Source organism: Benincasa hispida, chromosome 5 (genome assembly GCF_009727055.1).
Source record: "Benincasa hispida cultivar B227 chromosome 5, ASM972705v1, whole genome shotgun sequence".
In the NCBI taxonomy this organism is placed as follows: domain Eukaryota; kingdom Viridiplantae; phylum Streptophyta; class Magnoliopsida; order Cucurbitales; family Cucurbitaceae; genus Benincasa; species Benincasa hispida.
The window spans coordinates 9,573,279-9,590,593 of NC_052353.1; the positions used below are offsets into that span (position 1 = coordinate 9,573,279).

The 17,315-nt window shown below is 33.6% G+C and overlaps 1 protein-coding gene across 6 annotated transcripts; it reads right to left on the reverse strand.

Moving 5' to 3' along the window:
• Positions 1-212: 212 nt before the first annotated feature.
• On the reverse strand, positions 213-13,277 carry LOC120078422 (lysine-specific demethylase JMJ706-like). 6 transcript variants are annotated; one of them, XM_039032694.1, is made up of 12 exons: positions 12,828-13,277; positions 12,085-12,119; positions 11,553-11,944; positions 9,220-9,376; positions 8,925-9,144; positions 8,252-8,305; positions 8,086-8,165; positions 7,703-7,980; positions 2,950-3,342; positions 2,116-2,489; positions 1,817-1,963; positions 213-988 (listed from the first exon to the last, which is right to left on the reverse strand). In XM_039032694.1, exons 3-12 carry the CDS (start codon positions 11,923-11,925, stop codon positions 635-637), a joined length of 2,430 nt encoding a protein of 809 aa, XP_038888622.1. In that variant the 5' UTR covers positions 11,926-11,944; positions 12,085-12,119; positions 12,828-13,277; the 3' UTR covers positions 213-634. The 6 variants fall into 6 exon arrangements, with proteins under 6 accessions (XP_038888622.1, XP_038888620.1, XP_038888621.1 ...); XM_039032692.1 differs by lacking the exon at positions 12,085-12,119; XM_039032693.1 differs by lacking the exon at positions 12,828-13,277 and having other exon boundaries at positions 12,085-12,418.
• Positions 13,278-17,315: the final 4,038 nt, after the last annotated feature.

Below are 17,315 nucleotides of genomic sequence, written 5' to 3' on the forward strand. Positions count from 1 at the left end.
TTGAACCAAAACTATAGATTTCAAAGATTCAAAAAGATGGATTTGAACCATTGTCAAAAGTTCAAAGGCCAAAACAAAACACAGTGTAACTCAGCAAGATCAACTTACTTGACTAGCCATATCCATAGCCAAGGATTTGATGGAAACAGAAGAACAGAACTCACCTAATACATGAGAGAGCAAAAACAAGCATTTCCCTGCATTTTATTATGTTAGTTTGACAATCATAGAGCCGATTTTATTCAATGTGAAGGGAGGTATGATGAACCTGTTTATCAGCATAAAATTTGGCCACAATATTTACAAGATTACTACTAACTACACATATATTAATTATCCACAATCTCCTAAAATATCATCACCCCTGCAGGAAGGTTCTCCAGCCAAAGGCCGAAAAACGCCTTGGCGCAAGAACCTTAAGAATAATCTAACTATATGCAAGGTCTGCATAGAGTATTATACACATTCAACTCTCCAAGAGTGAACTATATTTCTTTCTTATCCTTTTTTTTTTTTTTCTCCATATCGTTAGAACCCCATCAGAAAGAAGTATACTAGCAAGATAATGCAAAAAAGTATGCTCCGGAGCAGATCAATTACTGATAGCTGGACACTACTTTGTAATTAAAAAGCTTCAATGCAACCTGTGGTGAGACCCCAGGTATGATGATGGACCTCTGATTTTAAGGCGCTTTGGCCCACACACAGCAGCAGGAAGAGGGTGGTGTGGTGAGGCCTTTCCCTGTTCATGCCAGAACACTTCTTTCCTGTGGCGCTCAAGTTGTTGTCTGTTATCTGCTTCCTCAATGCTGAATCTCTTTAACTTTATAGAGATGGGAATGGTTGTTCTGTTAGATCTTTCTACAAAGATATCATCTTTACTAGTAGGAAACACTTTGGAACTTGACTTGTCAGCTTTACAACAAACTGATGACATTAATTGACCACACCCTGTATGTTGATGGAGTTTTTTCAGCCTTTTGAAACCCTAACAGAAAGAAAGAAACATATGATATCAGCCAGAATAATGGGGAAGTTCAAATATTCAGCAGGCTCAAACAAAGGTTTTTGGTAAATTGTTCTTAATAAAGTAAAAATTATGTATATAAATTTGATCAAAAGTTGAGATCAAAAGTTAAATGAATAATGCTTCATTAGCAGAAACATGAAAAAGAGCGAAACAACACTAGAGGATTTCAGTTCTGAGATGAATCTATATTGGAAAACTTTCTAGACAAGATCAAGGAATGAAGCTCTTAACTGATTATAGGTAGTGTTAAGTCCATTACTGTTTAGGAATTGTGTATATTGTGTCCAGTTGAAGATAGTCCAGTGCAAGTCAAAATTCATTCTAGCTCCTTGATGAAGTACAACAATTTGGAAAAGTTTAAAGAGTAAAATTGATGTTTTTACACCAAAATACAAGATGCTGGTTTGAAAAAACTCGAATTCTAATACAGCTAATATCCAAAATAATCTCTAGCAATGAAGTATCTTTCGATAGAATAGCATGGACATTGACCAGGTTGCTAGTTTGAGAAGAAGTACAAACATTTTGAAAGTATAAAAACCAAAATAAACCAAAACTAAAAGTATAAAGAATCAAAACCAAACTAGAATTTGAACCAAAAATATTCTACATAGCAAACCTCTCAATTAATAAAAATATTTAGATTTAATTGTACAGCATTCTGTACACGTGTATATAGTCATAACTTCAATGGCAGTTCAAGATTTCAAGGAAAGATTGAGAAAAAACCTTAGGTATTAAATTTGAGCTTAATTGAACATAACTCTATCCATACTTCCATAGTACCTGTTGAGAAGACTGCTTTATCCTATCATTTGCAATGTTCTTTTTCACCCTCAATGATCGACGCTTAACCCAAAAAATCTCGGTGTCCGAATCATCATCATTTTGATCCCCAGGAGGTTGAATATCTGATCCTGAGCAGTTCCCTAGCTGCAGGAAGGAAAAGATTCGCATGCATAACACAAGTGAGATTTCAGTTGAATCAGAATGTCAGCCTTCTGCCAATTCACAACGCTCTGGAGACAATCTCATTAATATTGTGAACGAAAAGAAAAGCAGATTCCAAGAAAACTATATCTTACATTGTTTGGCTTTTGACTACATGAAGCCCCAGACATTTCAGTTCTAAATATATAAGCGGCACCACTTGTCAAAGCTCGCTTAGTTGAAAAACTTTCGTTCTCTTGTGAATAACTACCATCAATTTCATCCAGCTCAGGGTTCAACCGAAATGTCATCGAACAGTAAGCACTGTAACCCTCTTCTTCAGCTTTCTGAAACAAATTTGACAGTGGATAAGAATATAAGTCCTGATTACTTTTGGTTCGCTCAAGAATTTCCTCTAAAATTCTTCCTTCCTTTTCAAACTTCCTGGCTGCAGTTTCCATTTCTGAAATGTCCTCCCGCAACACCAGTGTATGATTTCTCCCACATGAAAAGTTAATAGAATCAAAATCTGGTTGGGCAATCAAGGTAAGCATAAGAATTAAAACAGAACAATGAATATTAATATCATTTAATCGACCCAATTTGTTTGTTTTCTGTTTTGTGTTGTTTTTCTTTCTTTTTCTAATATTGTGGCAGGCTGTAGTCAGCAGCCGCAATAGATAATCAATAAACATATATCTGTGTGGGTGTGTGTATGTGTATAATCCTTTCAAAAAGTCACTTTGCAGGATGTTGCAGACACTAAATGAAAGAAAAGATTTACTTTGCTTGTTAATCTGTTCCGTCAGTTTTGGGCCGCATTCCTTCTTTACTCCAAAATAGTCCACGACCCAATATAAATATACATCATTCAGAAGACTTAGAAAATAAATGGGATCGATCATTTTTAAACAAAAAGTCAAACATATATCTTTTGATAGGATGTCAAACATATTTCTCAATAGAAACACAAGGACGAAGAAGAATACCATGGCGAAGGCACGTAGGATGCCCATAACAGCTGCAATTGACATATGCAATGTAGCAGTCACGTTTGCATAAACTGCAGAGGATAGTGCAATGGGACCTTGTGGAAATACCCCTACATACTCTGGATTTAACGAGTAACCACCGAGCACGATGGTGGAAGCGAATCAAACTCACAAAAGATATCTTGAGGGAATGGTGAGAGACTGAATCCAAGGATGCATGATCTGAATCAAGTTCTGAACTTGTGTAGAGAAGCATTGCTTCTTTACACAAAAGTTCTTCGTAAGGAAGAAGGGGAACTCTATTGAGAAGGGCATAACGCTGGCTAGCCAGAGCACCCAGAGGAAACCAATTGCTAACGGCAAAGTTCACAGCTTCACCACAATTGAATCCTATAGATACGAAGAGAAACAAAGATTATGTCACAAACTAAGAAACAATCACAAAATGACCCAAAACCCAAAAACTTTTCTACCAATGACCTCTTCCTAAAAACTTTTCTATCATTGACCTTTTGCTCATACGAAATTCCAAAATTACCCTTAGTTTTAAGAAAGCCTTCAGACTGTTTGGTGAACACGCGTCTCTATGAATACTTTACAACAATAGGGTCTCCCTCCATTTCGTTCATTTCCTGATCGTTGAGAGAATACTAACCGATCGGATAGAGAATACTAAGCGAGCATTTAGAGAATATTAAGCGAACGTTTAGATATTACTAAGCGATTGGATAGAGATTACTAAGCGATCATATAGAGAATACTAAGCGATCGTTTAGCTAACTATTACGCGATCGTTTAGACATCTGTTATGTGATCGTTTAGCTAACTGTTACGAGATCGTTTAGATATCTGTTACGTGATCGTTTAATTTTTGTCACATGATCGTTTGGCTAACTGCTACGCGATCATTTGGCTAACTGTTACGCGATCATTTGGCTAATTGCTACGCGATCGTTTAGATATCTGTTATGCAATCGTTTAGTTTTTGTTATACGATCATTTAGGTTTTGTTATGCGATTGTTTAGATTTTGTTATGCGATCGTTTGGCTAACTGTTACGCGATCGTTTAGATATTTGTTATACAATCGTTTAATTTTTTGTTATGCGGTCGTTTAGTTTTTGTTACGTAATCGTTTAGTTTTTGTTATACGATCATTTAGATTTTGTTATTCGATCGTTTAGAAGATGTTATGCGATCGTTTAGTTTTTGTTATACGATCATTTAACTAAACAAATAAATAACTAAGCAATCGCCCAAATCTAAGTAAAAAATCATTTAAGATTATGTGCAAGATCATATAAGAATATGTAAACGATCGTCTAGAAATAACTAAGCGATCGCCCCAAAAAAATAACTAAGCAATCGCGTACAAATAACTAAGCGATCGTACAGAAAAAACTAAGCGATCGCCCAAAAAAATTACATATTGTTTAGTCTAGATGGGCCAGTTCCAGGTGTTATCAATGTTTGTCTGCACGTTTTCTTGTTATATCCTCCTTGACCACATCGTGTATACCTATGTACTTGTCGTGGCTCCTCTCCAATTGAAGGTATCCTGACGGTTGGACGTCGACCTACACTTGCTACCTTTTGCGATGGTAGAATTGGTTCAAAATCTCCAAGATCTGGTCTTCAAACCCATTCTTGTTTGTGTCCGACTGGGAAGATTGGTTCAACATAAGCAGCAAGCACACATTCAACTATAAACCATTTTGCACATAATGTTTGAACATTAATGTTTCTCAGGGTCGCTGCAGATATTGCATGGGAGCACGAGATCTCGAGGCAATTAAACTCCATACACATACATGTCCGTGAACGAAGATCAACCAACCCCCCAAATATCCATCATCCATATTAATTATATGCATATCCACCAAGGAAACACGATATGTTCTAGGCATCAATTCCGATTACTTAAAAATACTCATTACGTAATCAGTTACAATGTTTGTGCATGTCATTGCATGTGTACGTCAGATATAAAACCAACCTTGTAGCCACTCGCGGATATGCTCTAATAGCTTTGTGATTGATAGTTCTCATGCATCTTTTAACACTCCATTGAGGCATTCTACTATATTTGTCGTCATCTTGTCATACCTACAATGGACTTGATAAACCCTTGCCCACCGTTATAATCCAACTTCCTCAAGATAGGCCGTCACACCAGGATATTAAATGAAGTTTAGCCCAATACATCTGAAACTCGGACATTCTATAAGCTTTCGCCGCTAGGCAGAAGTGTGGAATTATGTCCTTATTCTTGAATTTGTCAACCAAATTGTACCAAATATGGTATATACATAGGGCATAAAATACATCAGGGAATATACTTACAATAGCCTTTGCAATTGAGATATAACGATCTGATATAATCATTAAATTGGGAACGTTTCCTATCGAAGCCTCCAAATGAGTCATGAACCAAGTCTATGATGCATCATTCTTGCCATCAATACACATTGTTGAAGGCGATAGGATATATGTTGTTATTGCCATCGATACACATTGCTATTAACAACACAGCTTTGTATTTCTCGTGCAAATGGTTCCCATCAACAACGATTACTAGGCGGATGCAGTTTAGAAAACCCCTGATACACAGACCAAATGCCATGAAGACGTACTTGAAGTATTGTCCGTCCTCTACTTCAACCTCAAATATCGTACCTGGATTTGCAAACTTAAGTGTCTCGCCATATGCCCTAACAAAAGCATATGATCCTTCTGGCGACCCTCGTGCGAACACGTACTCTCCAGCACGATAAGCCCACCCGTAACTTATGTTCACTCTATAATCTCGTCGGATATCCTCAATTATATCTCTTGGACGGTAGGTTCGACCAACTTGTTCGTATTTGGACTTTGATTAAGTGTCCAATAACCCAACTTTTTGCTTGTCGATGATTACCAATTCTCATTTCAAGAGAACACGTATGTTCACTAGGATATTTCGTCACTTTGAAGGAATTACTTTCTTTCATTTTTTTTGCACGGACCCTCCACTTGCATTCCTCCACCAAACACCAGATAGTTAGCAAGCTCTTTGTTGACTTTTTTATACGGTAGTCAAAGTTATTTCTTATTACAAGCATCAATAATTTAAATGTCAAATCATATTTCGAAACGAAAAATTGACCGACCTTTATATCCTCGTCATTCAGAACAATCGTGAGGTCGTCATACGATGGGCCCTTTGATGATCTGGGTATATCAACAAATGGTTCGATTGGAACGGTGGAATGCATGAGAATCGAAGGCATCATAACTGGTGGGACGGGAGTAGGTGGGGTTGGAACATGGATGTTAAGTGTTGGAAAAGTTTGTAGTCCTGAAGATTGTCCATATCCATGTTCAATATCGAATTGTGAAGTACATCTGGGTTAACTGTTCTGACCAAACCAAGCTTCACTTCGGTCATCTCCCCAAATTATATGGTTCAATATGATCATCAAGTGAAGACATGGTATGAATATTGCGTGTCGGAATGGTTATAAACTCACAATTCTGACTGGTTGAAATGGGTTGATCGGTTGGATTGCAATGCTGGTACATATTGTCTGTGTGTACTCCATGAGTTTCGCAAGGTGTAACTGATACAAATAACGGCATCCGGGATGCATCACTGCCTTCTAAAAAGAAGCTCAGATCTTCATTGTCGACTATGTCAATTGAGGGAGCCGGGACCAATAGATTGTAGCAACATTTGATGTGTATATCAAATATATTGAGATCGATATTCAGTCATTGGTGCATCATACTCACTAACGATCGCATAACAGAAATCTAAACGATCGCATAATAAAAACTAAACGATCGCATAACAGATATCTAAACGATCGCGTAACAGTTAGCCAAACGATCGTATAACAAAAATAAACGATCGCATAACTAAACAATCGCATAATAGATATCTAAACGATCACATAACAAAAACTAAACGATCGCATAACAAAATCTAAATGACTGCATAGCAGATATCTAAACGATCGCGTAATAGTTAGCCAAACGATCGTATAACAAAAACTAAACGATCGCATAACAGATATCTAAACGATCGCGTAACAGTTAGCCGAACGATCGCGTAACAAAAACTAAACAATCACGTAACAGATATCTAAACGATCACGTAACAATTAACTAAACGATCGCATAACAGATGTCTAAATGATCGCGTAACAGTTAGCTAAACGATCGCTTAGTATTCTCTATCCGATCGCTTAGTAATCTCTATCCGATCGCTTAGTAATATCTAAACGCTCGCTTAATATTCTCTAAACGCTCACTTAGTATTCTCTATCCGATCGGTTAGTATTCTCTCAACAATCAGGAAATGAACGAAATGGAGGGAAACCCTATCTTTATAAAGTATTCGTAGAGACGCGCGTTCACCAAACAGTTTGAAAGTTTTTTTAAAACTAGGGATAATTTGGAATTTTGTATGGGTAAAAGGTCAGTGATAGAAAAGTTTCTAGGAAGAGGTCATTGGTAGAAAAGTTTTTGGACTTTGGGTCATTTTGTGAAATTTTCCAAGAAGAAATGTGGTGTGGTTTGAAGAGTTTTAAAAACTGGGGGTAATTTTGGAATTTCGTATAGACAAAAGGTCAGTGATAGAAAAGTTTTTAGGAAGAAGTTATTGGTAGAAAAGTTTTTAAGTTTTGGGTCATTTTATGAAACTTTCCAGAAACGATGCAGATAGTTGAATAAGGTAAAAGAAAAATACATGATAGTGAGCAGAGTCTCACCGTGACTAAAACCAGCATGGTATGCTCTTGGAAACGTAATTATGAACTCCCCTGGTTTTTGAACAGCCTTGTATACTGGGACACCGTGCTCCAGCAGAATATTTGGAGGAAACAATGTTGTTTTTCCTGAAAGAATATCAAAAGCTCCATCCTCACTGTTTGCTGACAGAATATCATCTCTGTACACATTTTCTCTCACAACGTTCTCAAATCTTAAAGCTGCATCACCAGGAATACAATACCAAGTTTTTGATGCTCCACAGTGATGATAATTAATACTGCGATATATGAAAATGGAAGTAAACCATAAAGAAATAATGAAAATAATTTATCATCCCGGGGTAATACTGATTGCTGAAAATCTTAACTATTTAGTAACATACCTATACAGGAAATGATCCTCCACATGCCAGGCAAATATACTAAACAGCATCCCAATGTATAGCATGGGCTCAGTAACTCCCTGAAATATCCAAAGCAAGTCACGTAAGAAACTAAAGCATTGCAACAACTTTCACAGTATTATATAGAAGAATCAGTAATCATTACCGGAATCGCCATCTCTAAAAGACGCAAGATAGACTTGGGTAACCATGAAAGTTTCTGAAAGAAGAATAGCATATATAAGAATTTATCTCACAGCTGAGTTTCATATTTTTATTCAAAAGTATGACAAATATCGTGCAATTGATCTTAAATTGGTGGTGCCTTTAGTTTGAACTCATGATTTTGAATGTACTTAGTTTGACCATTTGAACCCGTTTATCTTAACTAAAAACAGAAAAACCACATGAGTAACTTCGTCAATATGAACAATGTATCAGAACTGCTGAAATAGCACAGTAATACTGAATCTAATCCCCAAGAGAACTCGTATATATAGTCAGTTGTGTTGCTGTGTTAGGATCCGAGTAATACAAAACTCAAAATTGAACTACATTTAACAATAAATTTTCGAGAGGGTCATGTCTCTCTCCTAGTCCCACAATTTTCCCCATCTAAACACGGTAGCTAATCACCACTATCCCTATTAGAACTCTCACAAAGTGCTTCAATGTATCAGCCAACTAATTAACCATAAAAGACAATCTACATGAGATGCAGTCACCTTTCAACTTCCATCATCTGCATATCGTGTTAGTCACATTCTGACAATTAGCTTTCAATTTAGGTAAAATGTTTTAGGAACAAAATAGAACAAAAAGAAGAAAAATGGATAAACCTTCAAATTCCATTTACTTTTCCCAAGCTCATCATTTGGAGAAGATGAAAATGCTGTACCATCGACGTCACAAGCATATTCTACAGTATCTGTTTTCCCACCAATAATTTCATGCCAAAATTCCTTCTCTAAGTATTTGGCAGGAAGGCACCCAGAACTACAATATCTACGCTCAAAAACCTTGTTTGCCATTTTCTCGAAATCGCGAAAGGTATAATTTCTGAAAAGTCGTATCAAAATTTAAGACATACAAGGGATAATAAGGCAAGAATAATTTACTATGTAAAGAACACACCTGCCACTCTTGTAGAAGGTCATTCTATCATCAGTGTGCCACTCAGCAAGACGAAGTGGTTGAACTCTGGTTGTGAATTTAAATCCTACTAGTTCCTTCATTAAAACAATCCCAGCAGGGACAGAAGCACTACAAGGAGAGACTATCTTGCACATGCCTGAGAGTTCCAATGTAAAACAGAAGCAATAGTTAATGAAAACAAAAAACAAAAAAAGAAATCACCTTGTTTGGAAAAGTGAAAATGAAATTATACGATCACCTACTTGTTAAAAGAAGATTAGTAATTCTATAAGCTCTCATTTATCAGGATAGTACTCAAATAAAATAAAATGACAGAAGTTTCGAGCCTTAGAAAGCACGGGATGGATATTATCAAACTCGCTAGCATGGTTCAAGAACTGTGGGCGAAATGCAATAAAATAGATAAAGGTAACATATCTTTACCAAATTGTAGAGGTTATGTCTGTATCATGAATCATCAAGTCAAAACGACCAAAGTAATCATGTAATCTGCCTGCAGTTACTATAATTTGCCTACCGAAAACAGAAGCTGCTCATCCTTTTTACATTGAAAAGAAAACCGGAGAAAATATGGAAAATGCATTGAATATAAAGTGCGTTAAACTCCACCGGTCCAGATGATTTTGAACTGTTTTATATAATATTATAAATCAGCAGACAAAAGTTAAAATAAACAGCAAAGGGTCTTTTTCCCCATGGTTCAGTGACACTTTCAATTTAAGTTTCAAGAGCCTTTTAAATATTAAGATTAATAGACAACCATGACAATATGTTGGAGAGATTGTTAAATGGCCAACTTTTACTTGACAAGACAAGCTGGTCTTAAACGTCGGGGATCAAACTATTACAGGATTCTCAATGAACTATAGGAAGCAAATGTCAACCTTTATTGGAAATCAGTTATCTAAAATTAATAACAAAAATTTTAAGGACACGTTTTGACAGGACGAAGCCCTGATTTCGTGAACAAGGGAAAACATCCATGCAAAGTTTAAAAACCCTGAAAAACTTTAGTTGAGTTGATGAAAGTATTGGAAAACTTACAGAAGATACAGAAGGTCTAAGAAAAGAGCTCCACAAAGGAAAGCCCAGTATATAACTTAATTCAACAAGAAAACTCAAGACAAGTTGACTCATCCCACACAATCACAAGTATCAACAATTGAAGCAAAATGTTTATTTATGATGGCCAACGCTATATTGTGCATTAACGAACTCAATAAAATTTAACAGGTTCTATTTCGGTCATCTGGCTTACGATACATTACGTTTATGCATGATGCACGATGTGAAAATTTGTACTTGAGTGTAATATAAATGAACGATCACTCGTAAAACCTGTAATTGGATTAGAAGTCAAGTAACTATTAGAGAGCAGTGATCAAACGTATTGGGTAAATGAGAATTATAATTATGATATACAAACCTATGAAGTGATTCAGTCTAACATCACAACTTTGAGCTAAGTATGTAATCTTTGGGTAGAAGCATTTGTTCAAAAATAAATAATAATAAATTAATAATAATGAATAGTTCAACCCATCGGAATAAATATTAATGATGAATGATAAAGACTAAAAAAGATTCATATAACTAAATAGACAATGTTTTTAAACCTCACAAGATCGTCAAAACCAAACTCTACTCCACCATCAGTACCACATATCCAAATTTCAAAGGAGTAAGCGAGTTTAACATAAATTGAGATATTGAGAGTCGACCAAAAACATAAGCTTCTTGTACGTAGCAACTAAAAAGTTGAGAAAAGGAAATATAGCGATGATATATCATTCACCTCAAGTGCCTGCATTCACAATCAAATATTACCAATATCCAGTTTTTACTAGACTTACATGAGATCCCTGCACCTGAAAATAGTTCCTTTGTCGAACAACAGTAATAAACAACCACAACAACTAAACTAAGGCTTATTTGATAATCATTTGCTTTAGGATTTTTTAAAATTAAGCTTACAAAAACTAGTTTCACTGACTAATTGTTTAGTTTTATTATCTGTATTTTTAAAATCCAAGCCAAGTTTTGAAAACTAAAAAAAGTAATTTTTTAAACTTGTTTCTATTTTTTAAATTTGTCCCAAAATTCAAACATTTACTTAAAAAAGTCGAAAACCACAGTAAGAAAATTATGAGAAAATACACATAAAATTTCAAAAATCAAAAACTAAATAGTCATCGAATTGGGTCTGCACTATCTGCATTCGTTATCATTTCAAACTCTCATAATCCTTTAACTACTAAAATAATAATGCATGGAATGACGATTAGAATAGCAAAAAAAATAGGGTATCTGACCATATCTTGAGGCTTCCGGAGCAAGCTTCTGCAGATAAACCAGAGGATCCTCAAATTCCTCTTTTGAGGGATGGTATACGGGACATTCGGGAATCTTATTAATCCATTCTAGATCACTGCAGTGAAACTTATCCACTTCTCGCTTAGAAAAGTCATTATTCCCATTAGAAGGACCATTTGACCAGGAAAATGAATCTACATCATCATGAAATTTCATGCCATATGATACCGAAGCTCGTAAAGCATCTCCACCGCTTCTGGTCAACATATTTGTTACAGTACCTGTCCCAGCAACAGTTTCGGATTTCATTCGTTGAATCCTTTTTCGTTTAAGAAACTCTAACGCTATGCCATTTTGGGACTCCCAGGACATCTAAATTCGTCCTTCCCACCTGTCAATATTATAATCAGGATGAAATAGCAAATATGACTCTACAAGTACTCATGGACTAAATTTCAGTTTTGAAGTTATACAAGATATTCGAACTACAGAAGCTATTGGGGAACCATGAGCTCGTAGAATCGCACTTACGAATATTTACTGCCTTAATCTTCTTTACTCTTCACCTATTTACAGAAGAACATAATCATATTGGGAAGAAGAAACAACTTAATCGAATATCACGAGCTTCATTTAAAACTATATCAGCTAAACTCGCACGGCACGTCAATGACGATTCTTATCACGGAACACAGACAAAGCGAGACAAACCAACATGCTTCAGTAATGTTCAACAGCTACCGCACTAGAACTTGAACAGCACGAGATAAAATTATAATTACTGAAACGACAGTTCAATAAGGAATTGCTAACATTCAAAAGTATGATCTCGATATAATAACAAACTAATCTGTTATAAAATACAATTAAGTTCTTCAAAGTTCAAACAGAAGTCCAGCTTCCTACTTTTAGAGGACAAAAACAACTAGAAACAAAATTGAAGGTTAAATGAATCGATAGATAAAGACAAATAGTTCCTAAAACTTCCAGCAAGGAAAAAGTTCATCCACTCAAACATTTCTTCCTTAGATTCCAAAACTGTCAGACTTTTTGCGAGTCATAAAGCTGCATAGAAGAGGCAGAAATTATAGAGGGAAGAACGCAAACAAAAAAATTTTGTCACTACTCTGATATTGTGGTAAAACCAAACAATGTACGAGATCTCAGCGAACGTAATGATAGAGAATGATCAGCTTGAAAAGATGCGGATAACAATATCCTGAAGCTACAAGAAAGTTCCTTCACAGAAAAAAAAAAAGGAATCGGAAAAGTACCACTTCATGCCGAAATCGCTCAGTACACACATCCGTCCGTGATCACTTGGCCGAATAACACAACCGGGGAAGAAAAGAAAGAACAGAACCAGGCACAAAATCCAATATCCAGAAAAATAAACCGAGGTCGTAGTTATTATCACGAACAGTCAGGATCAAGCCTTCTACGAGCAGGAGGGTGACCACATTCTCAAAGAACAGAGCAAACGACACATAACCGAGTCATTGGACTAATTACTTGAAGATCGAAAGCCATTCTCCGACCAATCCAAGGAAAAAGAGCAGGGAAAATGAGAAAGATGAGCGTTATCCGGAAGAGACGAGAGCTTCTCCGGAGGTTGAAGCTGTTCTCCGGCGAGGAGAGCGAGGTTCCGGCGGGAAGGATGAGGAGTAAAAGCGAGCTTCCCGGAAAAGCACGGAAGTCGGGATTGATTCCTTATTTAATAAAACAAATATGCTTAAATTACAAATCTAGTCCCTCAAAGGTTCGAATCTTTAAATATATAGAGTTGAGTTGAGTTAGTAATTATTATCTGAAGAGTTAAATCATTTGAGAAGTTAAATTGTTTTGTTTGCAGAGTTGATTTGAGTTGATAATTATTGTCTGTGTTTATTGTGCAAAGTTGAGTTGATCTGATGTAATTTTTTGTGAATGAGATTAGTTCTATTTTTTTATTTCATTTTTTTTATTTTTTAGTTTTATGTTTTGCTATTGTTGATTAATTTTCAAATATACACATATTTTCTCAAATCATTTATGACATAAACTAGACAATCTCAATTTGTAGAACATAATAGATTATTTTTTCATATATTCTTTTCAAAAACTGTAATAATTATAATTCTCTTCAATCAGTAAAACATAGCAACAAAATATATTTCATATTGCTGCTCAATTAATTGGTATATTGTATATTGTAGGTATATATATTGAAGATAATTATCCCAATTACTAATTGGTATATTATATGTATATATATTGAATATTGCTAACTTAACTTTATTATTTCACATATCATACAGTTTATTTTTATATAATATAGATACTATATTTACATACGATAATTACCTTTCATTTGATTATGATGGTGAGAATGTGATGTAGTACAGTAACATTTTTCATAAGATCACAAAAATAATATGAACCGACCGAACATGTGGCCGTTTCAAAAAAAAATTACAAAATATATGTTTTTTTCAATACTTATAATATCCGTGTCATAGTACAAATACAAAAATTACATGTCATGACGTATGCAAAAGTTATCATTCTTTTCGACATGACAGTCAAAGAAATTAAAATAGAATCCAAAGGTTTGACGATAAACAAAAAAAAATGAAATATGGATCCAAATGACAAAGATAAGGGAAGAGAGAAAGAAATGAAAATATATTGATTTTTAGAGTTAGTTTTGAGTGTATAAAAAAAGGTTTTAATAACCCATAGGTTTTATGGGCTTAACAAACATGGGTAATAAATACAACACAATCCAACAACTCATACCCATTTATCAAACACCTCCTTATGGATGGAAATATAGAAGTTCAAATTTTATGAAAATGTCGATATTTATGAAAATTTTATAAAAATGGATAATTAGTTAACGAAACTTTGATTATGATTTAATTAGATTATAATTGACGATTTTTAATCATCATTTCTATAAAGTAAGATAATATTGGAATTTGTATTGTAAATGTTTGTATAACTATCGATGCTAGAGCAAAAAATTTTTAAAATGAAAATAATTACAAAATATATATACTTTAACAATATTTTGAGGTGAAATGTGAAAATAAAAATTTTGGATAATTGAAGAGGAAAAAACTTGCATTAATTCAAGTTTAAATTTTAAGGTGAAATAATGGAAAAGTTTGATGGAAAAGTTTGAACGATGTTAAAAATAAATATAATTTTTTTTATGGATTTTTCAAATTTAATTTCATCATAAATGAACATGTTGGATTGAAAATAAAGCTAGAGAAAAGTTCTAAATTAGAAAAAGCAGCATATTGAAAAAATTCATCATTTACCACAAATGGCATTGACGTGTGAAACTATACAATTATATATTAAGAATTATAGAACTAAAAAGACTTGAACTAAGCTAACATAGTTAATTTTTAAAAAATCAAAATTTTCTTGAAATTTCGAAATTTTTCGAAATCTCGAGATTTATCCAAATTTCGTAGAAATTGATGAAAAAGAAAATGCAAACTTTCTCAAAAAAGTTTCAAAATTTCCTCAAAATGGGGGTAAACAAAAATTTTCCTCTACCGTCAAAATTTCGATGAAAATTTTCTACCATGCATTCAACTTGAGTTTTTTCATTTGTGTTTAATTAATCTTTAAAGGTATTTTTTGGCTACATAGATAATTATAATAATTCGAGGTTAGTATAGCATGTACATGTTTAAGTTTAACAAGTATGTGTTTGAAGTGTGTAACATTTTAATCTAGGCTCAAGAAGTCCCCGTTTGAAGTATGAATTTATTTAACATAGAGTTTAAGTATGAGTTTAGGATTGATTTGTTTGACATAAAGTTTAAGTATGAGATTAGGGTTGACTTGTTTAACATAGAGTTTATGAGTTTAGGCTGGTTGTTTTATTTTTATTAAAACAAATAGTGTTTTGTTAAATATCATATTTTGCAAATAGAAATAAAGTGATTGTTGGAAAAAAAAAATATATTTTCCCCAAAAAGTCATTTTCATTTATGAACACTTCTAAAAACTCTTTTAACATAGAAGTGCACAAGTTGTTTTGTTACATTTTCTAAAAAATGATTTATACAAGACTACAAGAATTTGTTTGGTTTGCTATACACTAAGAGTGATTTTACTAATGTCCAATTACTATAAACAAAGAGTATTGAACTCTAAATGAACTAATAATTTCATATTTGTATTCAGAAAAACTTTCATTGATCGATTCTTTTAGTATGTAGTTGGCTGAATTGGTCGTTAGAGTTAGTCGTTAGAGATTATCAACAAAGTCGATCGCCAGATGTGGTTGGTCGAGGTGATCATTAGAGTTGACCACTAGAGGTAGTCATCAGAGTTTATCACCAAACGTGGTCGTTGCTAGGGTTGGCGTCAAGGTGATCATTGTATTGATCGTCGAGGTGGTCTTCGTTGAATTTGGTTGTCAAAGGTGGTTGTTGGAGTTGATCGTCGAAGTTGGTCCCTAAAGCATGTAGTGGGTGATGATTGTTGTCGGAGTGAGATGGTAGTAGTGGCCAACGGTGATTGTTGTTCTAATTGGTTATTGGTGGGGGGAGTTATTGAAAACATTGGAGTAAGAGATGGTTTATTTTAACCAATTAATTGTAAAAGAGTGCTAATGTAGCCAAAGGAATGGTTAAAAAAAAAAAAAAAATCACTCCCATTTTCTTTAGAACTCACTCAACTCATTTCAAATTGGAGACGACTCCTAAAACTTGTAAAAGTTTTTAATAAGTGTTTGATTTAATTTACTTTTATATTTAACAAGTACTTGTGTCTATTAAAATATTGGCAATTTAATATCTTAAAATTTTAGTTAGTCTATTAAATTTAAATTTGAATTTGATATCTAAAGAAACCCTCCAAAATTTCTAAAAATTGAAAGTTTAAAGACTAAAATCTCGTTTGATAACCATTTTATTTTTTGTTTTTGTTTTTGTTTTTTAAAATTAAGTTTATGGACACTGCTTCTACTTCCAAATTTCTTTCTTTATTATCTACCAATTGTTAAAAAAATTAAAAAAATATCTAATAAATTCTCGCATTTTCATTTTTTTAATAAGTCCCTAACATATTAATTTTTTTTTAAAAAATAACTTATCTAATTACATAGAAAATTAAAATTTATATTTAATAGATATTTGAACTTTCAATTTTATGTTCAACAGATTTTTTAACTTTCAATTTTATATCTACACATCAAATAAATCAATGATCTGTTAAATACACAAAATGAATACTCAAAAACTTATTTGATACAAAATTAAAAGTTTAAAGACTTGTTTGATAATTTCTTGAGTTTAAAAATTAAATAGATATAAATTTGAAATTTTAAAGATTTACTAAATTTTTAAAGTTTAGAGATCAAATAAACGTGAAGTTGAAACTTCAATGCTAAACTTATAATTCAATCCAACTGTTCAAAAGTACACGACAAATCCAAACATGTATTTTAAACAAAAAAGAAATTAATAATTGGGACTAAATGGCTAATGCATTGGTATTGATATCATTGCTCACTGAATTATGAATAACTTTTCTATTTTTGATATATATATATATATTTTATAATATGTGAGATAGAGAAACAAACTTCTTATCTTAAGGTTGATAGTACATGTTTAATGCCAATTAAATTAAGCTTGTTTTGGTAGATTGCATGAAAGTTTCTCAATAATACTTGTGTGAATTAATTTTTTAAAAATCAATCCAAACGAACCCAATCTATAGTGTATATGAATGTTCATCTTAAATAAAAGATA